Source organism: Syngnathus floridae, chromosome 12 (genome assembly GCF_059516105.1).
Source record: "Syngnathus floridae isolate MCC-2025c chromosome 12, RoL_Sflo_1.0, whole genome shotgun sequence".
In the NCBI taxonomy this organism is placed as follows: domain Eukaryota; kingdom Metazoa; phylum Chordata; class Actinopteri; order Syngnathiformes; family Syngnathidae; genus Syngnathus; species Syngnathus floridae.
The window spans coordinates 420,507-443,058 of NC_142424.1; the positions used below are offsets into that span (position 1 = coordinate 420,507).

Consider the following 22,552-nt stretch of genomic DNA (forward strand, 5'->3'; position numbering starts at 1 on the left):
ATCTCTCCTATGCATATTTATTCAATGAAGACTCGAGATGAAATAAAATAAGAAAAAAAGCAACACTCTGGTCTCACGCAATGCACTGGGGTCCCCGAGAAGTTCGGTCAGACGTTGGCGACAGTGTGACCTTTGAACCCCACACTGTCAAGTTTAAAGCTGCAGCATAACTACATTCAAAATCAGTCATGATCATTGAAGTGTCAGTTATTGCAAAAAAAGATCCTCGGAATCTGTAATGGCCCACAGGTGCCACAAGATGGCGCAAGAGCAAAACCTGACATGCCCAAGCGCCTCCTCTCACATCAACACCATTCCTCGGGCCCGAGACGGCATCAAACCAGGTGGGCCAAAATCTGCAACACCTGAAGAGAGGGAGGGAGGGAGGGAGGGAGGGAGGGATGGGCGGGCGGCCGGCCGGCCCATTTTGATTTGGAGCAAGTCGTTGCTCTTTGAGTTGGGGACACACACGTCAATCGAATGTCCCCACATTGGCGTTTTGAGTTTGCTGCCAGCAGAACGACCACAAAGAGAGCAACAACGGTGGGCTTGTGGCATCTGTTGGCTCCTCAAGCTCCCCCCCCCCCCGTCCTCTTCTAGAACCACTCGTTTGAGCTTCAGATGGCGTGTGTGATGAAGAAGAGCAGCTCCATGTCCACAGGGGCGGGCGGTGGCACGATGGCGCCGCCCCCGTGGATGACGGGGATCAGCGCGCTGTCCAGCTCGTTAGTGTAGCGCTGGGGGAGGGGGCGCCCGCCCCAACCGGCCTGGTACTCCACCTGCAAGGCGCAAACATGTGCTCATACGCCGCACGCGCTACCTGTCGCTCACACGGACACCGAGACCACGAAGCCGAAGACCTACCACGTCGTCTCGCGTGGACACACGCAGGCTGAAGGAGTTGATGGCGCTGGTGGCGAGGGCGGCCAGATGACGTGTCAAAGCGCCGCAGGCGGCCGCGGCCAGCTCCTTCTGGAAGGCGGCGCACGCCGCCGCCGCCGCCGGGCTGTGCTCAGCGGACGTCGGCCGGTAGAAGACCTGCCGGGAGGCCGGCGTCAGCCTCGGAGACGGACAGCGGCGGGGGGGCAAGACGAATCACAAGGCGGCTGTCACCTCGGAACACGCGATGACGTGTCCGTCACACTCGAAGTCGGCGTCCTGCCGCATCCTCACGGAGCGCGCGCCCTCCAGACTCCGCCCGTCCACGTCACTTGTCATTCTGGCCAGGGAGTCAGCGTTAGCGAGTCAGCGCTATGGACTTTGAGTTCCATTTGGCAGACTAAAGTTTCGATGACTGCCCAGTAACTTTAGGACAAATAGTCAATGCAATTTTGGGGCTGCGTCCAACATTGGTGGCAACGTGTCCCATTTTACCCGCTGTTGATGGGCGGCGTCCAGTCAAGCCAGCGCACGGTGACGTTTTCCCGGACGTCCATCTCGTCCGTCCTTCCGCAGGCGATGTTGAAGTCGTTCTGCTCGCGCAGGGCCGCGCGCAGGGCGTCCATGGTCTCGGGGGGCATCTGCACCATCAGACCGTCTAAAAGACCCATGAACGTGACATTTTCAAAAGCCAGAGCTGATGGATGGTGACACCGCTTGAGCGCTGACCTTCTACGATGCTTGACTTGGCGATGAAGCCCGACGAGGCTTTCAGGGCGCCGTTGAAGACCACGAAGCTGGCCCCTGTCACTGGCGGGAGGGAGGGAGGGAGGCAAAAGGTTTCAGTGACACCGACGCAGAGTCAAAGGGGGGACGGGCGCCCCACCCGTGCGCGTCTTGCCGGGCACGCTGGCGGCTTGCGTCCGGTAGCCGCCGTCCTCGTTCTGGAAGCACACCAGGTGCGAGTCGGCCCGCAGACTCAAGGTGGCGCCGACGGTGATCACGTGCTCGTTGGCGCCGCTCAACACCCGCTGCATCTGCAAAGCGCAAACATATGGCGTGACCTCCTGACGCGTGAAAGGAAGCCATCTGGCGCCTCTCACCTGGCCAAAGCTGCTTTTGGGGATGTCGATGAAGCTGCGGCCCACCTCCATGTGGACCCTCAGACCCTCCACGGACGCCAGGCTGTATTGGTAGTTCCTCAGGTCCTGCGTTCAAACGGGAAGCCTGCCGTCAGCGCTCGACCGAACGCACGACAACTTTGGGCTCGAGGACTCACCGCCAGGAGGTTCATGATGGTGTGTCCCGTCTCGCGATAAACCGATTCCCGAAAACGCACGCTCACGGGGGTGCTGGGGTACACTGCAAAGTGACGTCGCATGATCACAAGCTTGCATTTTCTTTCCCCGCAAAGGGGTTTGAATGCAGCACAAGTACACACCGTCGTACTCGGCGCCGAGTCGTAGAAGCAGCCTGAGGGGGAAGACCTTGGCCCAGGGCACCTCCAGCTTTTGGATGAGAAGGCCAAAGAGGAAAGGCCACGAGGGCAGAGTCAGGCCCTCCAGTGGCTGACAGGTGGGAGAGAAGAAGAGCATCCCGCCGTGATCTTTGCTGCCCAGGAAGCTGCCGGCAAAGGTCACGTTGTCCAGCTCGTCCACAAACTTGCCTGCGAGACGGAGCGGGTGAGCGGGCGGGCAAACGAGCACAGACATGCGGCGCCACCTGCCTCTTTGTGCGTCCTGCTGAATACTGAGGCACAGCGCAAAGAGGTCTCGGGGGGGCGTTCGGTCTTCTGGGACACGCTCCAGGAGGAAGACCAGCTCCCTCTGGCCCAGGGCTCGCAGCCCGTTGGAGCCCAAGCACCAGCACTCACGCTCGCCGTCTGAGCGGCCAACGGGAGGGAGTCAAGCATGGAAGGCGAGCACCCCCCCCAACTCTACTCACAGGTGACCATCTTGACGTTGACCAGCAGGTTGGCGTTGAGGACAAAGGTCAAAGGGCGAGGACCCCCCTCTTCTAAGAGGTGTCGAATCTGGCAAGGCGCGGGGCTCTCCTCCACCAAGACGTCTGCTGAGAAGATGAGCAAGGTAAGGCGGGAGGGGAGGGGGAGGGGGAGGGGGAGGGGGAGGGAGGAGAGGAGAGGAGAGGAGAGGAGAGGAGAGGAGAGGAGAGGAGAGGAGAGGAGAGGAGAGGAGAGGAGAGGAGAGGAGAGGAGAGGAGAGGAGAGGAGAGGAGAGGAGAGGAGAGGAGAGGAGAGGAGAGGAGAGGAGAGAGGAGAGGCCAGGCGAGGAGAGAGGAGAGGCTAGGCTGGCCACCCGGGACAAACAGACCTCCTGCTGCGTCCTCCGCCGTGGCAATGAGGAGAGGAGGAAGTTGGTCCTCCGAGTCGGGCAGCAGACTGGGAGCCTTCCGGACCGCAGAGCCCAAGCTCGCCAGCAGCGCATAGTGCCATGGGCCGCAAGGGGGAGGCGGGACCCCCTCTGGGACGCCCGGGCCCAACTGATGAAGAGAGAAGGGAGCCGATGGGTCGGCGCATGACTCGCCGCGGCGCGTCGTCGGGCGTACCGCCGTCTCTTCCGACTCGGGTGAGCTCCGGCAACCGGGCGCCGCCAGCTTGCCGGTGTCGGCCACTTCCCCGTTGGGCAGGATGCCGTCGGCGAACCAAACTCGCTTGTGCTCCCGGGGGCAGCCTGCAGCGGGGACAAGGAGGGGCGACGGGGTGAGGGCGGGCGGGCAGGCCCGGTGAAGCCCGGCGGAAGGAAGGAAGGAAGGAAGCGCCGTCGCACCGTCGCTGCCGCCGGGGTGCTTGAGCGCCGACACAGGCACCATGACGGTGGGCGGAGGCGAGTTGAGGGTGCCGGCGGCCCGGGCTTGCTGCAGGGGCGGGATGGTGCTGCAGTACTGTGACGGGACGTTGGGGTTGGGACCGGGACCCGTGGGGCTCATCATCCGCTCCAGGGCCTGCGCTGCGTCCGCCAAAAGACCGGTAGCGGTTGGCCGTAAACTCAAGTCAAGCCACTTTAAAAGGCCATTGGCTGGCCGTTTCAAACAGAGCCCGGTTCTGATTCGTCTTTCTATTCACGATCGCTCTCAGTCAATCGCGAATGTTTCCAATGTGGAAAAGGGTCGCAGTGTAGCGCCATCTACTGGCGAGGAGGACTTCAGGTCAGGTCAGGTCAGGTCAGGTCAGGTCAGGTCAGGTCAGGTCAGCTCACATCCCGTACGGCCGGTTCAGAAACATTGAAATGGCCAGCGTAAGGCCGCTAGAATACCTTGGGCAATCCGGCACGGAATTTTGCTTTGGCTTACCTCTTTGCAAGGTGTCAAAGCAGACGACGCACACGCGCGCCTCCTTCTCCAAGTACTTGAGCTTGCACTTGCGGTTGCAGCAGCCCGCGCAGTACACCTGCCGCACAAACGGGCAAAAGCGGATCAGGACCGACGGCGCTTCCTAAACGCTCCTCTAATGCTCTTAATTGAGAGGATTGAAGTGGAGCATAGAAGTACAAGAAGCTCATGCTCTCTGCCGCCATTAATCCTCCGGGCGAGGTTGCAAAACAGACGACGACCTCCGATGGAATTTGACCAATTTCGCAAACGCCGGTTTTCATTTGTCTTTGGATCACAGCCACAAATGTAAATATGAATGAATCTACACGTGAAGGTCATCTGCGGGCGTGTACGTACTTTGCCGCAAGCGCGGCAGTGATGGCGCCGCTTGGTGAAAGTGAACTTGTGCGAGCAGTTCATGCAGTTGGGGGCTTCCGAGTCGGGCACCCAGGCGGGCTGCCGGCCGCCCGGCTCCTCCTCCGTCCAGCCGGTGGGCCGAGCGCCGCCCTCGCCGGGGTAGGGCGGCGGCTCGGAGAGCTCCTCGTAGCTGGCCGTGTATTCCGGCGGCTCCGGTGCCGCGTAGAGCGAGCCGCCGAGGGAATGCGGCAGGAAGCCCGGGCTCATGCGTGGCGGACTCTCCTCCTCCTCCTCCTCCTCCTCCTCCGCCTCGTTGCGGTCGGCGTCATGGTTCTCCTCCTGCTCCTCGTCTTTCTCATCTGCCGATTGGGATGACGTGGCGGCGGCAGGCGGGAGCGGCTGCTTGGGTCTCGCCCCTCCGTGGGAAATGTGCTGCCGCTCGGTGGGGGGACAAGGCGAGTCCCGGCAGAAAGACGACGTCGGCACGCTTCTGTCACTTTCCGGAGACGCCGGGCCTCGCAGAGCTTGCGCGCAACTCCTCGGCTCCTCATAAGCAAGCTCCCCGTCGGGCGGCGGCGGCGCCGCCTCCCCCGGCTGGACGGAGACGCCGGCCCGCTCGGCCTCGGCCCGCAGGAAGGCGTCCAGCTCCTCGTCCGTGACCAGCAGCTCAGCCTGGTCGCTCTCAGGCAGATACTCGAAGCCGAACTCGGGAAGGTCCACCGGGCTGGGCTGCGAGGGCAAAGCTTCAGCGGGAGGGACGGGGGCGGGAAGCTCTACCACGCAGCGCTCCTCCTGCTGCTGCTGCTGCTGCTGCTGCTGCTGCTGCTGCTGCTGCTGCTGCTGCTGCTGCTGCTGGGAAATTGAGTGGAGGGGTTCCTCACGGCAAGAAGCGTCCAAAGCTGACAGAGAGTCCGCCTCCGTCCCCTCATCTTCACGTCGCTCTCCAGGGCTGCTAACGAGAGCTTCGTTGTCCGACTCTGCGGGCGACTCCACCTTGCTGGGATCCGCCGGGGGTTCCGGAGAGCCTAGCGAGGCGCTCGAGGTTTGAGCGCTCGTCTCGGCCGGGTCGTCTTCCGGGGTCTCCTCCTCGTAGCCTTCGTCTTGGGCCTCGCTGTCATCTCGCGCTTCCACTCGCACGTCCTCTGCAGGAAACGCAGGAAGGATGATGTCCAGCAGACTCAGCTGCTGGTGCCAGTTGGAGTTCTGGCTGGGCATGTCGCGGTCCTCCAGCACCAGCTTGCTGAAGTCCAACAAGAGCTCCTCTTCCTCCTCGCTCTCCTCCATCTCCTTCTCTTCTTCCTCCAACCGCCTCTCGGCGGCGTCCAGCTCACCGAAGGCATCGTGGCTGTCGGCTCGGAGCAGGACGGCCGAACCGGTGTCGTTGACCAGGTCGCACACGGGCTCGAGGGCCCGGTCGGGGCAGGGAGGTGCCGAGCTCTGAGCGGCGCCGCGGTCTACGGAGGAGAGCAGGTCCACGTCGGTCAGAGGCTGAACCGGGGCCTCGCCGTTGTGCTCGGCGCCACCGCCGTAGCGGAGAGCGCTGAGGTCGGGAAGGTCGGGAGGCACGCCGGACGCCCCGGAGGAGCCCAAAGCCGTCAACTTGTACGGCGGGGACTTTCCGAAGACCAACTTGCGGGCGACTTCATCTGCAAGACGGCAACAAAAATATTGTCATTGAAAAGCAATGCTTCCATGAAGCGCAAGGTTTTCTCAAGGGTTGCCTGCCTGCCCTGCGCTGCCCTGCCCTGCCCTGCCCTGCCCTGCGCTGCCCTGCCCTGCCCTGCCCTGCGCTGCGCTTCCATCCTACGTTGGAAATGAAAGTGCACTTCCATCCTGTGATGGAAATGAAAGTGCACTTCCATCCTGTGATGGAAATGAAAGTGCACTTCCTTCAGCATCTCACCTGCGCTCAGCTCAAAGTCGTCCAGCACTTTGTCCAGGTCACAAACTGCCGCTTTGAAGAAGCTGTCCATGCTGCCTTTACAATCAATCCCTCCTAAAGCCTGAAGAGCAAGCGAGAGGCAATCAAATTGTCCATTGAACAGTCAACGAGTCGACCCTTGTTACATAAATTGTATTTGGGGTTACTGATGTCCGTACATTTCAATGAGGGGGGAAAGTGTTTTGAGTCTCGATTAGAGACACAGAGCAAATTCCGCTCGTACGTTAAGGCCAAATGCAAACCTTTGACAGGATCCCAAATTGACCAAAGACATCGAGCTGTGGAAAAGACTGACAGCCAACTCGGAATTGACACACAAGTTTCTCTATCAATTTCAAAGCAGTCGCTTACATTGACGAGGAGATGGCTGTCAAGTCGACTTGTCAGAGTTGGTGCTGTCTGAAGTTAGCAGAGATGCTAATAGCTAAGACACGGTCACGTTCAACTTTTGTCCCCGTAAACCTTGTCGGCGAGTCCGCTCAGCACGCTACGGGCTTCGGGGGATGGACGTGTCGCTCCCTTCAACGTGAACGAGTTATTTGTTATTGTTCGTTTGTCGTTGTGTGCTAAATGTGCCTGGCAGGATAGCTTCCAGGGCTAGCTAGCTAGCTAGCTGGGTTTCTCTTTTACCTGTTGGCTTTTGCCATCGCTCTACTGGCGTCGTGCTCGGCTATCGTGCTGCTAACAAACGTCATCGTCCGCTCATGTTGCTAAGTGAGCTTTGAAGTGGGCCGAGGAGAAAGAGCTTTTTTTTTCGCTTTCTTTCGGAGTTTGACGCTACAAGTCTGGAGTCTGTGCTCCGGCGGCCATCTTGGAAACACGTACGTACGTACGGACGGACGGACGGACCTGTGGATCAGGCTGAGCTTGCATATTTCCAACATCCGCCGAAGTTGACAATTTGTCACCTCTGGGTCAAACGTATAGTGTTTCAAAGTTCAAAAGGTCACTACAATGCTTGCAGACACGGAGAAACCCGCAAAGTGCAAACCGATCGATGAGATCTGACATCGATGTTGGCGGCTGAACAGCGATGCTGGATTTGTTTTGAATTGACATTTTCTATCCAATAGATTGTTGTTGTTGGTGTTTTTTTTTTGTTTGTTTTTTAACGATGATAGTACCCCAGTCACTTCAAGTTGAAATTATGGAAGAAAGTACCCAACCCAGAAAAAGTGGTACTTTCTTCCATTTTTTTTTTTTTTAATTCGTGACGTAACGTGTAATTGCTTCAAAGCTGAACGGCAACATACTTGGATGACTCCGGAAAAAAAAAACGTCATACAAAATCTGTTTGGCCAATTATGACGAGTTGCTTTTGGACAAGCCCAACAAGCTCCTTGATATTTGTGTTTGTGTGATTCACACAACGTGAACGTCACGCGCCGCGACGAGCGGGTGGTGGCCGCCGGCCGGCTGGGGCGGGCCCGACCATTCGCTACGACGACTGGGAGAAGACTCAACAACAGTGTTAGTATGACTTCCGCCAGGAGACTGTCCAAGGTACATCCCAAAAGACGCACAGCCACATTCTAGATCTAACTCTAGCTCTAGATCTAGATCGATACACTCACGTGACGTGACGTGTCAACGGTTCTCACGTTATTGTAGGCAGGCAGGCAGGCGGGCAGGCAGGCAGGCAGGCAGGCAGGCAGGCAGGCAGCCACGCAGGCAGGCAGGCAGCCACGCAGGCAGGCAGGCAGCCACGCAGGCAGGCAGCCACGCAGGCAGGCAGCCACGCAGGCAGGCAGGCAGCCAGCCAGCCAGCCAGGCAGCCAGGCAGGCAGGCAGGCAGGCAGGCAAACATAGCGTTCACCATTTCGTGAGGGAGGCCCGATTGCGCGCTGTAAATTTCCCTTTGCAACGACGGCTCAAATTTCACTTCGCAGCATAGAAAAGCGATCTCGAGATGCCAGGCAAAAGACCCCCATTTCAATTCCGCCTGCCAGCGTTCGAGTGGAAGCGCCGCTCGTGACATCTGGCGGAAGAACGAACTCAAAGCAAGCTGTGTCAAACACTTGGAAAAGTCCAAAGAAATAGCCCGAAATGTGATGCTCCCAACCAAATACTTTTCAGGAGCTGGAGGAAATCCGCAAATCGGGGTTCCGAGAATTCCGCAACATCCAGGTGGACGAATCCAACATTTTAAGCTGGCAGGGTCTCATCGTGCCTGTAAGTCTGCTTTGCTCTCTCTGAAGCACTCGCTCGTATTGAGCTCCAACTTGTGATGGTTTTTGGTTGCGGCAAGGAAAGCCCCCCTTACGACAAAGGAGCCTTTCGGGTGGAGATTAACTTCCCGACCGAGTACCCCTTCAAGCCCCCCAGGATCACCTTCAGGACCAAAATCTACCATCCCAACGTGGACGAGAAGGGTCACGTGTGCTTGGCCATAATCAGCCTGGAGAACTGGAAGCCCGCCACCAGGACCTCCCAAGGTCAGCTGGAGGTCAGACAGATCCCGCACGAGTGTGGCGCGGTTACCGTGTTGTGTTTGTGCGCAGTCATCCAGTGTCTGATCTCGCTGGTCAACGTGCCGCAGCCCGAACGTCCCCTGCGGGCCGAGCTGGCCAACGAGTACACGGAAGACCGGGCGCAGTTCATGAGGAACGCCGAGGAGTTCACCAGGAAGCATGGCGAGACCCGACCCGAGGACTGACCGCTGGAAACCTTCCCCCTCTCGTGGCTTTTCTGCCTCGACTTGGCCGGCGAGTCGGGGCCGTCCGTGCGTGGGGTGCCGACGACGGTGTCCAAAACTGTTTTTGGCAAAACATGCCGATCCCTGCCTATGCTGATTCGTGTTTTTCTGAAATCTGCCTCGAAACAAGTAATTATACAAATGCGAGTGAGACTTTGTTTCGCATCACTGATTGTGTCCCACAAATTCTGCCTAGCGACTAGTGACTCGTCAACAGTGTGACTTTCAATTTGCCCACGTAACGGTCCCATTGTTAGCATGAATGCTTGTGTCCCGCAAATGACTTTCCCATTGTGTAGGAATGAATGATCCCACATGCAACAAGTGACTTATTCCTAAAAAAAAGTGAAGCGAGCGAGGGCAAGGTCAAGCATGTTGGAGTGCTTTTACTGACGCGCAAAATTAGCTCCATTAGCGAAACATGGCGATGGGAGCCGGAACCTTGATGTCCTGGCCCTTCTCCAGCCGCTTCTCGCACTCGATCAGGTAGTTGACGCCGTCCACCACCAGCTGCACCAGCTCCACCTGTGTGCACCGGGAGGCCACCTTTGACTTTTGCACAAATGCAGCAGAGCAGACCAGACAGGTCCGAGAGAGGTCAGAGACAGGTTGAGAGTCGCTCACCTCTGACTTGCCCAAACGGTCATTATTGGAGATGTCAAAGGTGTCGCCCGTGGCCGCCGTGTCCACGCCGCCCGTGCCCCTTTTCTGCAGACGCAGGTTGTCCAGGATCTTGGAGAAGCGAGGATCCTGCGGGACCCCAAAAGAGTCGACGACGCCTTTTGTATTTAAAAGCCTGCCTTAGCTTATTGCTCACACATCATGCTAAACGCCACAGACGGACGGGCTCGATCAATGTGCGAACACAAAGCGCGCAGCAGCACGTGTGGACTGACAAGTCAAAATCGGCAAATAAAATGACGCCACCATGTGCAATTTCAACAAACAAATCTGTGAATTGGGCCATGTGTGGGAGAGACCTTGCTGAGTTTGGGAAGGCGCACATGCACGCCCGCCCTGAGGCCCGTGCCCAGGTTGGAAGGGCAGGTGAGGATGTAGCCCAGATGCTCATTCCACATAAACTCCCAGCCCCTCTCCTGGATCAGATGTTCCACCTGTGGGTGCAAAGCTTGCTTGGGTTTTACCCTCAAATGGCTCCTCATCCATTCTGCCTAGCAACTTGCAAAAAGTGGTGAATTCAATATGAGTTTCTGCTTAGCAGCAAGGTCATACATGACATTTGAAGAAAAAGAACCAACAATTGGGGAATCGGCCTTCGCGCCCAACCCCTAACCCTAACCCCCCTGCCCCCCCACCCCACCCCCGGTGGCTGCCTGGCGACATCCACGGGATCTTTCAGTCATCAAGCATGATGTGACCGAAAACAAAACGTTGCGTACTTGCTTTAGTCCCCTGCAGAATCTCTCAAAGACCCTCTTCATGTTGCCCCCCTTCTCCATGGAGATGACTCTGGTGTGGTCCTCTTCGTTGATCCAGATCAGGAAGGTCTTCTCGTTGTTGTGCCTGGGGAGGAACATTCTCAACACAGGGACGGAGACGCGGAAAGCAAAGGGGGCGGGGCTGCGGTGGGTGGAAGGGAAGGGAAGGGAAGGGAAGGGAAGGGAAGGGAAGGGAAGGGAAGGGAAGGGAAGGGAAGGGAAGGGAAGGGAAGGGAAGGGAAGGGAAGGGAAGGGAAGGGAAGGGAAGGGAAGGGAAGGGAAGGGAAGGGAAGGGAAGGGCAAGCATGCGGCACACAACGCACGCACGGCCTACCAGATGCCCCTGGCGTCGGGCCAGTCTCGCGCCATGAAGGCGCAGGTCAGCAGGGGGGAGACGGGCTTGTCAAACAGGAAGTGGTCCTACAGGTTTCGTCAAGGTGGAAGAGGAAGAAGACACTCCAATTGACAGAAGCAGAAGGACGGGGGGGCGGGGGGGGGGGGGGGGGGGCGTTGCACGCGGCGGGTGCTAATGCTTCACGGCTAACACTGTGGGTTCTTTTGTTCCGGAACCGTCTTACCAGATACCCCTGGCGTCAGGCCAGTCTCGGGCCATGAAGGCCGAGGTAAGTAAAGGAGACACGGGCTTGTCAAAGAGGAAGTGGTCCTGAGAGGAGCGCGGCAGGATTGGATCACAAACCAAAGACACGTCACATGACTGGACAGTGACCGCCATCCAAAAAAAACCCCACAAGCTAGCATCGAATTGCCGAGCTAAGAAAACTCTGGCAACTTTCCGGGCCTTGTAGACTCCGCCAGGCAACAAGCGACTTTTGGACCTTGCCGAGCCGAATGAGTGTTCCGGTCCAAGTCTGCCTAGCAACTGAAATGTTGGACTTGAAATGATTTGCCTCTGGGCCACTTGCCTTATTGCCCCACTGCAAAGCATCCCCTGAAATTGGCTCTTTCATTGAAATCTGGGGCACCAAAGATTGTGCCCCGTGACTTCTGCCCGGCAACATGCGATTGCGGAATTGCGTGAATGTTGTCGTTCAACTTTAGAGCACTAATGATGGCGTCGGCGGCCTTACGTCGATGAGCTGCTGCTGCTCGCGCTCGGTCATCTCTCCCAGACTGTAGTAGCGGCCCGCCAGGTCCCCCTTGAGGCCGGCCAGCGCCGTGACGGCCACGCGCTCCACCTCGCGGCGCTCGGCCCGGCTGCAGGCGGGAGGGAGGCTGAGGCCGCGGATGCTGCGACCCGTGCGCACGCGGGACGACAGCACGTACTTCTCGTCAAACATGCCGCCGCTCAGCTGGTGGTAAGGTAAGGTAAGGTAAGGTAAGGTAAGGTAAAGAAAAGAAAACAACATCAACAAAACGGCGTCGTTTGGAGCAGGAAACGCTTGGCAGAACGGCGGCGGTGGCTGGCGCAGCTAAACACCTTGGAGGCGTCCAGGTCGGTGGGGTGCATCATGGTTCTGGGGTCGTAGCCGTTGTGGCGGTCCTTGATGACCGGGTCAAAGAGATCGGCAAATACCTGCAAATCCATCCGGCGGCTTTGATTCTCTCGTCCTTTCATTCAACGACAATATTGCAAGAAGAAGAAAACCAAAAACCAAATCAGACCTCGTAGCTCTCCTCGTCACCGGCCACGCAGCCCACGGTCTTGATGAACGGGTGTCCGGGGTTGTCCACGCCCGTTTGGATGCACTGGTCCAAGGTCCAGTTGTTGGGGGTGACCTTGTCACGCAGTTTGCCATAAATGGCAGGTGTCAGCGCCGTGGCCATGCAGTTGTTGTGCTTGCGAAGGTCAGGAAAGTCGGAGCTGCCAAGTGCCGAGGAAACTTGAGAGGGTCACGGCGCCACGACCATGTCATTCCACATCAAGTCGTCTGCCTATATTGCCGCATACCTGGGAGGGTAGAGCTTCTTCCGCGCCTCGGCCGCCAACGAATTGCCGTCGCGTAACAGGAAGCCGCTCGCCGCGGTGCCCGCCCCCAAGCTGGCCAGCAGGGCGGCGGTGTTGCGCCCCGACATCAAGCGCGTGAAGGAGTTCGCCATCTTTGTCTCAGCTTGGAGTCACGAGGTGGGGGGATGGAGGCAGGGCAACAACAAAAAAAAGAATCGATCAAAAAATGGATGCAACTTGGTAGAAAGTCATCTTTCGAAAAAGGAGCCGAAACTAAAACGGGCGACTTGTCTTGTGGAGGAGACGTCTGCCGGACGAGAAGCTTCTCAGAAGGTCATCAGTCGGTGACCTAGCACCAGATTTGCGTCTGTCTTCTAACAAGCTTAGCGGAAGCTGTGACCATCTTACGAGCGGAAGGAGCCTGACAGTTAGCTTAGCCACCTGGACAGCGCTTTGCCGAAGGTCGTCCGGCCGCCTGCGCGCCCACGTCTATATTTGCGTCTCCTATTTTTAGCCCATCACAGGACGACGGACCATTGTGCTGCCAAGACAGGCTGGACGTGGGCCTGACAGGGCCAGCCGGCCGGCCGGCCGGCCAGCCAGCCAGCCGGCCGGCCGGCCAGCCAGCCAGCCAGCCAGCCAGCCGGCCAGCCGGCCAGCCAGCCAGCCAGCCAGCCAGCCAGCCAGCCAGCCAGCCAGCCACCATATTCTGCTCACGAGACCTTTTCCAGGGCGATGGAGAAGAAACAAGGCAAAAGTGGAAGAGACACTAAGTCGACGACTTAATGGTCTTAAGCCCCGCCCCCTCCCATGGCCGCTGAACTTGCAGTACATCCTCCAGCACGTCCAGGTAGGAGTCAAGAACAACTCTTACGCCTTTTCACGACTGAACCTCACAAGATCGGCAACTAGAAAATGAAAAGAGCTCACGGGATGGGCATGTCGAAAATCCCAAAAGACCCACAGCACCATCCAATTGGTCAAGTCTGGCATGGCATCGTGCGATACAAATGATGACAGCTGAATTCAAGCACGCAAGAAAGTCAGTCCCAAGCAATATTTCAAGGGTCAAAAGGTCGGTCGGTCGGTCGGTCGGTCACAGTACCTGCGCAGACGCTCGCTGTCTGCCTGCCTGCCTGCCTGCTGCCTGCCGTTCGTTCCTTCGGCCCAAGAGTGTCCTTTAATGAGCTTTCCACGCTGGCCTGGAACAAGGCCCCGCCCCCTCGAGCCCCGTTCCAACCAATCGCAAGCGCTGTGACTCGCTGGCTTTGACTTTCACACATATTTTCAAGGACTTTTATTGCGGCAGGCTGAGTGGAAAAGAACACCCGGTACAAAGACAAACGAGGCGCTAATATGAACGGAAAAATAAATAGCATTCGTCTCATCGATACATCACGTCAAACTACGGAGATATCAAATGACAACATAGTGCAAAGGCGTTAAGCTCGACTAATACACTCCAGAGGAGAAAACGAAATATAACACGGAGCTAACATTCAATTCAAATATTCATCCTAAATAATAACGCGCGATTGTTTTTGATGTCACCGTGTCATCGAGCGCTTCCACTTTTTAAGCAAAGTGACCCCGTGGAAGCCATGTCACAGTGTGATCACTCCACGCAGGAAGTGATGTCACGGTGTGAGCCGCAGCCTGCACGCCGGGAAACGGGGGGAGAAAAGTGGCCTCGGTTGCTCGGCAACGAGACACGGAAGCCTCGCCTGATCCAAATGAGCGGGGATTAACCTGGCCTCTGCATAGGACAAGGCAGGAGGCCAGGCGCTTAGCTTAGCTTGGCTTAGCTTAGCCTAGCCTAGCTTATCTTATTTTAGCTTAGCTTGGCTTAGCTTAGCCTAGCCTAGCTTATCTTATTTTAGCTTAGCTTAGCTTAGGCCGGCGGGACGCGCGGCTCAATCTTCAGCGAGAACTCGTACAGTGCGTCTTCATCCATCACTTGCGTCTTGTCCAGCAGGAAGTGAGTCACCTGCGAGAGCACAAAAGGATGCCTGACAGCTGTCAATCAAAGGCGGCGCCGGCCAGAGGCCCAGCTAACCTTGGCCTGGTGCTCGATCCTGTAAGGAGCCTGCTGGAACTGCCGGATCTCTCGGATGATGTGACAGATCTGAAGGGGAGACAAAGAGCAGCTTTCGATTTTGCCGCCGCCACCGCCCAGCGGCTGCTTGCGAGCGCCGACTACCATCCTCATCTTGGAGAAGTTGACCAGGCCTTCCTCGGTGAAGTTGGGCGTGGCCTCCTCGATGAAGGCCAGGTCGGTGAGGTACATGCCCAGGTAGGGCACGCACGGCGGGTTGCAGCTGAAAACACACTTTTGGTGACACGCGTGTCACCAGCGCGCTCGGCGCCAACTCAGTCAGGTGGCCGTTTGTACTTTTTCAGCGTCTCTCGGAGGTTCTTGAAGCGTCCTTCGGACGAGACCGTCCTCTGCAGTCGATCCATCAGCGCCTTGGTCTGCGAGGCGACAAATGATTTCAAAAACAATGACGCTGAGCTGAGCGCCCTTCCGAACCATACGAGGGGGGCCTGGACCTGCTTGCAGACTTTGGCCCAGGTCTTCTTGAGGCGGTAGACGGCGCTGCGGTTGAGCGCCGAGGTGATCTCCAGCACGCCGTTGTAGTTGTGCAGGCAGCGGCAGATGTCGGCCACCGCCAGCCACTTCTCGATGGCGCCGGCCCGGGCGCCCGCGTCGCCGTGCGTCATGATCCGCGAGGCCACCAGGTTGCTCATCTGAGCGTGAGCCGGCCACAAAACGTGAGCGGCGGCGGCGGCGGCGGCGGCGGCGGCGGCGGCGGCGGCGGCGGCGGCGGCGGTGGCGCGGGCCCGCTTGAGCTCTGCTTGAGCTCTGCTTGAGCTCCGCTCGAGCTCCGCTCGAGCTCCACTCGAGCTCCGCTGGAGCTCCGCTCACCTCGTTGAAGTGCTGGCTGGTTCTCATGATGAAGGGCGTCTTCTCCGTCTTATCCGCCTTCATCCAGCCCTGACCCAGGAACTCCCTGAAACGCCGCCGTCAACCAATCGATATCATTCATACGAGGACAAATACTGGGAAAATAGTGTGGTTAGCATAAAATACTGGAAAATACTTTCATTTCTCAAACAAATTTGGGCACCCGTAGGTGATTTTTCAGGCATTGTTTGTTCTGGTGGAAGCTTCCGTGGTCATTGAAACCTGCATTGTCCCAGCTGACCGCTAGGGGGCGACAGACTACGAGCCCTAGTCGCTCGGCAATCACAATCGATCGTAATCATCATTTCAAAATGAACGCAACATCCTGCAGGTGGACTCTCATGATTTTGGAATATCTCGGAATCATTCTCAAAGTTGGACACACTCGTAGGGAATGCTCCTGAAGACGATGTGGTCCAGGAGCGTGATCTGCTCGGCCAGCTCCATCGCAGACAGGGACTCCAAACACTCGGCTTTTGGACTCTCTGCCTACGCACACGCACACACAGATGATAACCGTGCGAACGTCGACGAATGAACGTTGGGATTCTTTTCTTACCGCAATGAAGTGAAGAAGAGGAGAACTTTTCTGTCGGTTGTAAAAAAAGACGGTTGCAGTTATTATGCGGTGACAAACGTGTGCAGGCATGTCCTCAGAATGCAGCACCATTTGCAGAATGTCCTCAATCTTGAGCTGAGCGTCGTCTTGCTCTTCTTGACCAAGGGTGCTGATGTGGCAAACAAGTTGCATCGGGGTCAGCCCGGCTTTTTTTTTGGTTTTTTTTTTTCTTTCCGTGCAAGCGGCGGGCCAACCTGAGAATGTTGCCGGCGGCTTTCCTCTCCTGAGGCAGAAGGTCGGGGTCCCGCAGCACTTCCTCCAGGAGGCTGACCACGCCCACCCTCAGCTCCCCGTTGCTCTCAAAGTCCTGCCGCCGGGTGCGAGCATTTATGCCATTTTGGAAGGTCATGAAACGCGCAGAAGGTTTTGGAGCCACCTGCCGACCTGCACGTGTTTGGAGACCCAGTGTCGCAGCACGTTGAGAACTCGGTTGGTGGCGGCTCTGCGGATGATGAACTCTTTGTCGCACGACTTGTCCGAGCCGCTCGACGCTGCAAGAAGAAAGCCAGCGAGGCGCTTTTTTTCCCAGCGAGTGTGGCCCTTTAAAGCCGCGCACACTCAAAGTCACCAGTCGCTCACCTTGGGAGCCGCCGTGCCCGGCGGCGGCGGTGGCGATGGCGAAGGCCGACGCCGGCGACACGGGGCAGCGAGAGTTCTCGGCCGAGGACGCTGCCGAGACGCGGCGATGAGCGGCGTGGCAAAAAGTTGAGGTGCGGCGCTGGCTGCGGCGGTGTGTGCTACCTCCTCCCGGGCGGTGGTAGCGCAAGTGTCGCGGCGTGGACGGCGAGCGACACGGCGACACGTCGCCAGACTCGTTGCTGCCCACGGTGTTGGGAGATTCCGGAATAAACTTGTCCAGAGACACCGACTCCAGCACGGCTGGCGGGGGAGGCGTCACAATTACGCCGATGTCGCACTCAGATGTACGTCGGTTTTTTGTTGTTGTTTTTTGGACGGCTCACCTCTGCGAATGCTCCTCCTTAGTTTCCCGCAGAAGGCGTCGATTCGAGGCAGCTCGCCGACATCCTCGCCGCCCGGGCTGAGCTCGGGCGAGCTCGGCCCTCGACTGAGATCCAGCGGGGCCTTGGTGACGGTGGGCGGCGGCGACGACGAGGAAAAGCTGAAGAGTGATCTGCAGGGCCCGCCGGCGTGAGGCGGCGGTGACGAGGAGGAGAAGAGGCCCGGCCCGTGCGTGGAGGTGGGGGAGCTGGCGGCCGAGGACGACGGCGTGGAGGAAAGGTCCAGAATTTTGGGGCCCACGGGCGAGCTGAGAGACAATTTGCGGGAGTGGACGGGCGAGGACGTGCGCGACGGGAGGGACAAAGGCGGCGGCGGCGGCGGCGGCGGGGATGAGAACTTGCGGCACAGGCGCGGCGATTTGTTGTTCAGGGGGTCTGCGCCCCACGAGGCCTGGTTGCTGGCAAAGAACAGCTCCAGAGACCTGACAACGCAAGAGAAGCTGTTAGCGCATGGGGCAGCGTGGGGGGGCGGGGCGGAGCATGGAATGACTATGGGGGGGGGTCTTGGTTTACTTGGACTGATCCAGAGCCAGCTGGGTGATCTTCAGAGTGTAGTCGGGACACAGAGACATGACGGACAGACGATCGCACGAGTGCTGCTGGATCCTGAGCGCCGAGATGATGAAGATGAGGAGGAGGAGGAGGAGGAGGAGGAGGAGGAGGAGGAGGAGGATGGGAATGAGAAGAGGCGGCCGGATGTGCACGCGTGTCCCTACCTGACGGGGATGGAGGTGAAGGGCTGGCGGTAGATGAGCGCCAGTTTGCCGATGACCACAGCGGCGCTGGTGAAGATCCTGTAGGTGTGCAGGAAGGTGTTGAGGAAGTCGATGGAGAGGAAGCGCAGGTCGGTCAGGCGCTCCAGCAGCCGCTCCACGCTGGCGTAGCGGATCTGCGGGACTTTACACGAGTTCAGTGTCTTGCTGAAGCAGATGTCCACGTCGTCCTTGTGCAGGCGGGCGTCTGACCTAAAGGGGGTGGAATGGGGTCAGGGTCACGGCTCCAGAAATCCTCTCGCCGCAAGACTCGTCTTACTTGATCATGTGCGGCACCGAAACTTTGGAGTTCTCCTCAAAGACGCTGGTCATCAGCCCGTTGCAGCGGATGTTGTCGATGCACTAAAAGAAACGGGAGGGAGGGAGGGAGGGAGGGAGGGAGGGAGGGAGATAGGGGCTGAGCCCAACGGTGTGTGTGTGGGGGGGGGGCTGGCGGTCTTTGTGGGCGCTTTTCCGCCGACCTGGCTGATGTCGCTGGTCCAGGCCGCCTTCTCCTGGCGCGACGGGGCGAGCAGAACCACCGAGAAGGTCTGGCCGTCGGGAGGCTCCGCCAGCAGCTTGAACTCCAAGTGGCCGAAGCCCTGACCCGCCGCGTTGTCTGCAAAAGAGCGAGCGGGCAGGCAGCTCGGGTGGGACGCTTGCTTGGGAAAGCGGTCGGCTTGAGAAGAACAAAGCGCGCTCACAGTCGTCGTCTGCGGCGTCCACGTCCTCGATCAGCGTGCACTCCATCAGCGACAGCGTGCCTCCTTGCTGGAACCAGAAGACACCCAGGCTTCAAGCGCCAACCTCGTGCATCCACCCCCGCCCCCCCAATGTGCAGACCTTGAGCAAGTGCAGCTTGCCTCCAGACGTCCTGGTGCAGATGAGGAAGTGTTTGGTGAAGAGGAAGCACTGGCGCTCGCCTTCCTTGCGCAGCGACAGCGAGCCCAGGCGCACTTTGCTCAGCACGCCGCGCTCGCTCCCGGACGGCAGCTGGATGAGCGACCCTGCCGGCGGGGGACACCAGACGTCCGCTCGAGCCTCGGCCAGGGGGACAGGCGCCTGCACCCACCTTGTCGAACAAAAGTCTGGCTGGTGTCCAGCAGGATGTCGCAGCCCTCCACGATCATCCTCTCGATGGCCAGGTTCTTGCGGATGTTCTCCGTGTCGCTCACCTCGTCGTGCATCATCCTGAGCACAGGCGCAGAGCAGACGCACGCTGTCACTTTTGCCCACCGCCGGCTGGCCACGTCGACGTTTGTACTTGGAGAGTTCTTCCAGTTTGGACTTGGCGAAATGCAAACTGTTCCTCTCCACGTGCTCGTGCGGCGTGTGCGCCAGCAACTCGTGAAGAGTGATGATGTAGCGGGGGATCTGCAAGCGCGTGCGCGGCGGCTACATTAAGGACACATCCGCTAAGCATTGAAGGAAACCAGAGAAGATGCGGTCTGGGCTGGTCCACCTGGAACATGGGGTAGGTGAGGAAGGTCTCCAGCATGCGGCCCTCGCACGCCGCGTTGGCCTCGTACTGCTTGAGCAGCTTGTCGAAGTCTCGGTTCTGCTTGCAGTTGGCCAGGACCTGAAGGCTGTACTGGTGGTTGCGCACAAACTCCTGGTAGATGTTGAGCATGGGCAGGAGGATGTCGAAGAGGTCCGCTGCGAGCCCGACACACAGCCCGAGTTGCGTGACCAGCTCAGGCGGATGTGCTCGCGAGCGCATCCGCCTGCCCGCGCTGGCCCGCCACCAGGCCCGTCACTCACCCAGGACCAGCGTGGGCCAGTTGGCCATGCGAGCATTCAGGCCCTGGTGGAAGATCTGGTGCAGGAACATGATGGTCTCGCTGGGCAAAAGAAGAAGCGCGTGAGCGAGCCCGACAACTCTTGGACAACTCTCGCACCTGTTGAGGAAGATGCTGCTGACGTCGTGGTGGCTGACGGGCGGCTTCTTGGAGCTGGCGGCCATGCGCAGCGGGCGCAGGAAGCAGTTGACCAGCACGGCCAGCTGGTTGACGTACTCCGTCTCCGCCTCCACCATGTTGAAGACGATGTGGTTGCGCTTGCGCATGCTCTCGGCGTGCGGCGAGCAGATGTAGTCCTGGACGATCAACTTCCACTTCCTCCGGCACAGCCAGCCGCGCATGAAGCTCTGAACCTGCACGCGACAGCCACGTGACGTCTCTTAGCGAGCTGCGCCGTGCCGCGCCGCGCCGCGCCGCACCGCGCCGCGCCGCACCGCGCCGCGCCGCCGCCCGCCAACTGACCTTCTTGATCTTTTTGATGTCGGGGTCTTCTTCGTCCACAAGGTTGTGGCTGGGCTGCAGGCGCTCTTTGGTCCTGTTGAGCAGCACAATCTGGACACAGCAGGCGCACAACCGCTGTTGGCTAGCATTTGTCAAACAGCATTAGCACTATTGAGCAGTCCCTTTGTTGGGAACAATGAGCAGCTAGCATTAGCGCAACGCTACGAGGCGGCATACCTCGGCCTTGAGCCTCTCAATCTCGGTGCCCTGGTCCTCCAGTTGCGCGCGTAGCTGATTGGCTGCGACCTTCTCGGTCTCCATGATCTGGACCAGGTGGATGTACTTCTGCATCAGGATCTCGCGCTCCAGGAGCAGATCCGAGTAGCTGGCCAAACCCACGCGCGACACAGTCACGTCCGCTCGAGCTTTTTCCTCGACTTTCATTGCGACTCGTATTCCAAAGGGATTTTTGCATTGGCGAGCATATAGCATCATTCAACAGGCCGCATCTCGCCAAGGTTCAACCTAAATAGGTTACATCCCACTCTGGCCATAACATTTCCCTCTCTCCCTTCTATTTGCATCTCCTTCCACAAGCTTTGTTCCTTTTTACCTGAACTCGCCATTTCATCAACCCAAGCGAATGAGTGAAAGCAGCTAAGTTGAAATGAACCAGAGTGCGGATGTGCTTGTGCCTGTGCCTGTGCCTGTGCCTGTGCTTGTGCCTGTGCTTGTGCTTGTGCTTGTGCTTGTGCTTGTGCTTGTGCATCGTGCGTATGTTCACCTGGCCTGCTGGATGCAGTCCACCCACTCATTGCAGTCGGCTTCCTCCTCAGTGCGAAGCTCGAGAGGCTTCTGCCCATCGTGGCCGAACATCACCAGGAAGTAGTACTGCACACACATGTAGTAATGATGTAACATAAGCGAGTGAATGACACTTGGTAGCGTGTGCCAGCGTCCAGCCAGCAGGAGGCTTAAAGGCTTGCGCGAGCGCGCGCGCGCGCGCGCGTTGTTGTTCTTCTTCTTACATAAGCAAGGCAGCTTGTGCGCTTTAATGCGGCTTCCCCGGCAGCCAGATGGATTGAAGATGAACCAAAACAATGAGACACGCACACGCGCGTAAAGTAGAGGGGCCACGCCCCCTCCACTAAGAGTCTCGTCTCGTCTCGTCTCGTCTCGTCTCGTCTCGTCGCGTCTGCCGGGCGCCCAAGTCACTCAACAAACCCGCCACGAGTCGGCAACAAAGTCCGAAGCGATGGCAATCCCCGTGCTCCAGCTCGCAAGCACGCTTAAGCATCTCAGGCTGACGCACGGAAGCCCACGCAAGGCCAAGCACCATAGAAAGCCTTCAATTTGGAAAAGCCTGACCCCGACTCGTGCACGAGCGCCAAATGCCAGCCAGCCGGCCAGCCAGCCTGTAGCCTCGGATGGAAAGATGCCTTGTACCTGCATCTTCTCGGGGGCGTCCCTGCTGCCGCCAAGCGAGGAGGCCACTTTGGGCGCGGGGGCGCGTTCGCACGTGCATCCCTCCAGCAGGTACATGCCGGACGGCCGCGCGCTCTGCTCGTTGTCGAAGTAGAAGAGCAGGTTCTGGTAGAGCGCGAAGAACTTATCCGTCCAGCGGACGTTCTCCGAGCTGCGTTTGCTGACCGGGCCGCGCTTGGCGCCCTCCTTGCGGGCGGCCAGCGCCAGGTGCAGGGCGTGGCCCTCGTTGTAGCGCACGCTCTTCTGCATCTGGACGCACCTGGACGCGCGCGCGCGCGCGCGCGCTTCACTTGCTCGCACTTGCGCGCCTGAGAGGCGAGGGCGCGCTGCCCGGGGAGCCGGCGCGCGTCATGGCTCCGTCGGCAGGAATCCGCGCGCCCGACGTGGGAAGCAACGCACAGCGACGGCGAAGGAGGAGAGGCCAGAGGAGGTCCGCTCGGTCGGCAAAAGTACCAAATGGGGCTGTTGAAGTCGGGAAGCGAGGCGGGATGAGCGCTAATCGGCTTTAGGGTGCTCTTAAAGGGACAGCGGCAGGCGAGCGTGAGCCGGAGCGTGAGCGCGAGCCGCGCCGCGCCGAGCCGAGCCGAGCCGCGCCGAGCCGATTGAAAACGCCACTCGGGATCCGAAACCCTGACTGACATGCGCGACTTCGAAAGTGCCTGCACGGTTGAAAGCCTCGTCCTGCGTGGTCGCGACCAGCAACGGCAAACACGGCAGCTGATGCGCAAAATCCATTTTTCCCAGTGTGTTGACCTTTGTGACATTTGCCACGTATCCCTTCGGTTCATACGTTCGAAAGATGAATTCAGAGCACTCAGAGTCCTCAGACGTCAACAGAAAGAAATTCAACGAGAAAAAAAACTTCACCGGAAAGTAGACGCATCTGCTCTGTGGCCATTTCACCAGATCAACGTGTTCACGTGA

At 58.7% G+C, this 22,552-nt stretch overlaps 4 protein-coding genes across 15 annotated transcripts; 1 reads left to right on the forward strand and 3 right to left on the reverse strand.

Moving 5' to 3' along the window:
- Position 1: 1 nt before the first annotated feature.
- On the reverse strand, positions 2–7,527 carry zfyve16 (zinc finger, FYVE domain containing 16). 7 transcript variants are annotated; one of them, XM_088392306.1, is made up of 18 exons: positions 7,139–7,350; positions 6,860–7,027; positions 6,470–6,569; positions 4,567–6,212; positions 4,189–4,285; positions 3,666–3,845; positions 3,210–3,569; positions 2,824–2,949; positions 2,606–2,761; positions 2,321–2,545; positions 2,159–2,241; positions 1,983–2,087; positions 1,766–1,916; positions 1,609–1,689; positions 1,375–1,537; positions 1,114–1,219; positions 865–1,038; positions 2–779 (listed from the first exon to the last, which is right to left on the reverse strand). In XM_088392306.1, exons 3-18 carry the CDS (start codon positions 6,537–6,539, stop codon positions 618–620), a joined length of 3,885 nt encoding a protein of 1,294 aa, XP_088248432.1. In that variant the 5' UTR covers positions 6,540–6,569; positions 6,860–7,027; positions 7,139–7,350; the 3' UTR covers positions 2–617. The 7 variants fall into 7 exon arrangements, with proteins under 7 accessions (XP_088248432.1, XP_088248431.1, XP_088248429.1 ...); XM_088392305.1 differs by lacking the exons at positions 6,860–7,027; positions 7,139–7,350 and adding an exon at positions 7,358–7,526 and having other exon boundaries at positions 2,321–2,761; positions 3,210–3,378; positions 3,445–3,569; XM_088392303.1 differs by lacking the exons at positions 6,860–7,027; positions 7,139–7,350 and adding an exon at positions 7,358–7,526.
- A 194-nt stretch (positions 7,528–7,721) lies between these two features.
- On the forward strand, positions 7,722–9,356 carry ube2l3a (ubiquitin-conjugating enzyme E2L 3a). Its single transcript, XM_088392369.1, has 4 exons — positions 7,722–8,011; positions 8,585–8,680; positions 8,757–8,943; positions 9,010–9,356. The coding sequence occupies exons 1-4, from the start codon at positions 7,985–7,987 to the stop codon at positions 9,162–9,164; spliced, it is 465 nt and encodes a 154-aa protein (XP_088248495.1). The 5' UTR covers positions 7,722–7,984; the 3' UTR covers positions 9,165–9,356.
- Positions 9,357–9,569: 213 nt separating this feature from the next.
- On the reverse strand, positions 9,570–13,749 carry ckmt2a (creatine kinase, mitochondrial 2a (sarcomeric)). Of its 3 annotated transcripts, none has more exons than XM_088392337.1 (11): positions 13,654–13,710; positions 13,479–13,568; positions 12,552–12,711; positions 12,266–12,464; positions 12,081–12,176; positions 11,731–11,952; positions 10,977–11,062; positions 10,604–10,727; positions 10,184–10,318; positions 9,828–9,953; positions 9,570–9,728 (listed from the first exon to the last, which is right to left on the reverse strand). In XM_088392337.1, exons 3-11 carry the CDS (start codon positions 12,698–12,700, stop codon positions 9,615–9,617), a joined length of 1,251 nt encoding a protein of 416 aa, XP_088248463.1. In that variant the 5' UTR covers positions 12,701–12,711; positions 13,479–13,568; positions 13,654–13,710; the 3' UTR covers positions 9,570–9,614. The 3 variants fall into 3 exon arrangements, with proteins under 3 accessions (XP_088248463.1, XP_088248462.1, XP_088248464.1); XM_088392336.1 differs by lacking the exon at positions 10,977–11,062 and adding an exon at positions 11,221–11,306; XM_088392338.1 differs by lacking the exons at positions 10,977–11,062; positions 13,479–13,568 and adding an exon at positions 11,221–11,306 and having other exon boundaries at positions 13,654–13,749.
- An 81-nt stretch (positions 13,750–13,830) lies between these two features.
- rasgrf2a (Ras protein-specific guanine nucleotide-releasing factor 2a) lies at positions 13,831–22,192 on the reverse strand. Of its 4 annotated transcripts, XM_088392297.1 has the most exons (30): positions 21,590–22,192; positions 20,928–21,034; positions 20,381–20,528; positions 20,165–20,254; positions 19,802–20,055; positions 19,665–19,744; positions 19,366–19,559; positions 19,168–19,277; positions 18,976–19,094; positions 18,747–18,910; positions 18,608–18,674; positions 18,386–18,522; positions 18,184–18,266; positions 17,868–18,116; positions 17,665–17,757; positions 17,095–17,573; positions 16,873–17,011; positions 16,712–16,803; positions 16,517–16,623; positions 16,327–16,439; positions 16,181–16,241; positions 16,073–16,102; positions 15,899–16,002; positions 15,475–15,559; positions 15,099–15,296; positions 14,941–15,020; positions 14,749–14,866; positions 14,605–14,673; positions 14,405–14,535; positions 13,831–14,359 (listed from the first exon to the last, which is right to left on the reverse strand). In XM_088392297.1, the coding sequence occupies exons 1-29, from the start codon at positions 21,875–21,877 to the stop codon at positions 14,440–14,442; spliced, it is 3,954 nt and encodes a 1,317-aa protein (XP_088248423.1). In that variant the 5' UTR covers positions 21,878–22,192; the 3' UTR covers positions 13,831–14,359; positions 14,405–14,439. The 4 variants fall into 4 exon arrangements, with proteins under 4 accessions (XP_088248423.1, XP_088248424.1, XP_088248427.1 ...); XM_088392298.1 differs by having other exon boundaries at positions 13,831–14,535; positions 16,712–16,801; positions 16,874–17,011; positions 21,590–22,191; XM_088392301.1 differs by lacking the exon at positions 21,590–22,192 and adding an exon at positions 21,172–21,506 and having other exon boundaries at positions 13,831–14,535.
- Between the last annotated feature and the right edge of the window lie 360 nt (positions 22,193–22,552).

What these genes read in the sequence shown, in the direction of transcription:
- ube2l3a (XM_088392369.1), top strand. Translation starts at nt 7,985, where the DNA reads ATGACTTCCGCCAGGAGACTGTCCAAG. An exon ending in CCGCCAGGAGACTGTCCAAG is followed by an intron (nt 8,012 to 8,584) that starts GTACATCCCAAA and finishes AATACTTTTCAG; the next exon opens with GAGCTGGAGGAAATCCGCAA. An exon ending in GGCAGGGTCTCATCGTGCCT is followed by an intron (nt 8,681 to 8,756) that starts GTAAGTCTGCTT and finishes GGTTGCGGCAAG; the next exon opens with GAAAGCCCCCCTTACGACAA.
- zfyve16 (XM_088392303.1), bottom strand. Translation starts at nt 7,381, where the DNA reads ATGCAAGCTCAGCCTGATCCACAG. An exon ending in CCATCATGAACCTCCTGGCG is followed by an intron (nt 2,088 to 2,158) that starts GTGAGTCCTCGA and finishes GTTTGAACGCAG; the next exon opens with GACCTGAGGAACTACCAATA. An exon ending in ACGTCATCGCGTGTTCCGAG is followed by an intron (nt 1,039 to 1,113) that starts GTGACAGCCGCC and finishes GCCTCCCGGCAG; the next exon opens with GTCTTCTACCGGCCGACGTC.
- ckmt2a (XM_088392338.1), bottom strand. Translation starts at nt 12,700, where the DNA reads ATGGCGAACTCCTTCACGCGCTTGATGTCGGGGCGCAACACCGCCGCC. An exon ending in GCCTTCCCAAACTCAGCAAG is followed by an intron (nt 9,954 to 10,183) that starts GTCTCTCCCACA and finishes GGGGTCCCGCAG; the next exon opens with GATCCTCGCTTCTCCAAGAT. An exon ending in ACCGTTTGGGCAAGTCAGAG is followed by an intron (nt 9,729 to 9,827) that starts GTGAGCGACTCT and finishes CGGTGCACACAG; the next exon opens with GTGGAGCTGGTGCAGCTGGT.
- rasgrf2a (XM_088392297.1), bottom strand. Translation starts at nt 21,877, where the DNA reads ATGCAGAAGAGCGTGCGCTACAACGAGGGCCACGCCCTGCACCTGGCG. An exon ending in GGGCCAAAGTCTGCAAGCAG is followed by an intron (nt 15,021 to 15,098) that starts GTCCAGGCCCCC and finishes GTCGCCTCGCAG; the next exon opens with ACCAAGGCGCTGATGGATCG. An exon ending in GGATCGAGCACCAGGCCAAG is followed by an intron (nt 14,536 to 14,604) that starts GTTAGCTGGGCC and finishes GTGCTCTCGCAG; the next exon opens with GTGACTCACTTCCTGCTGGA.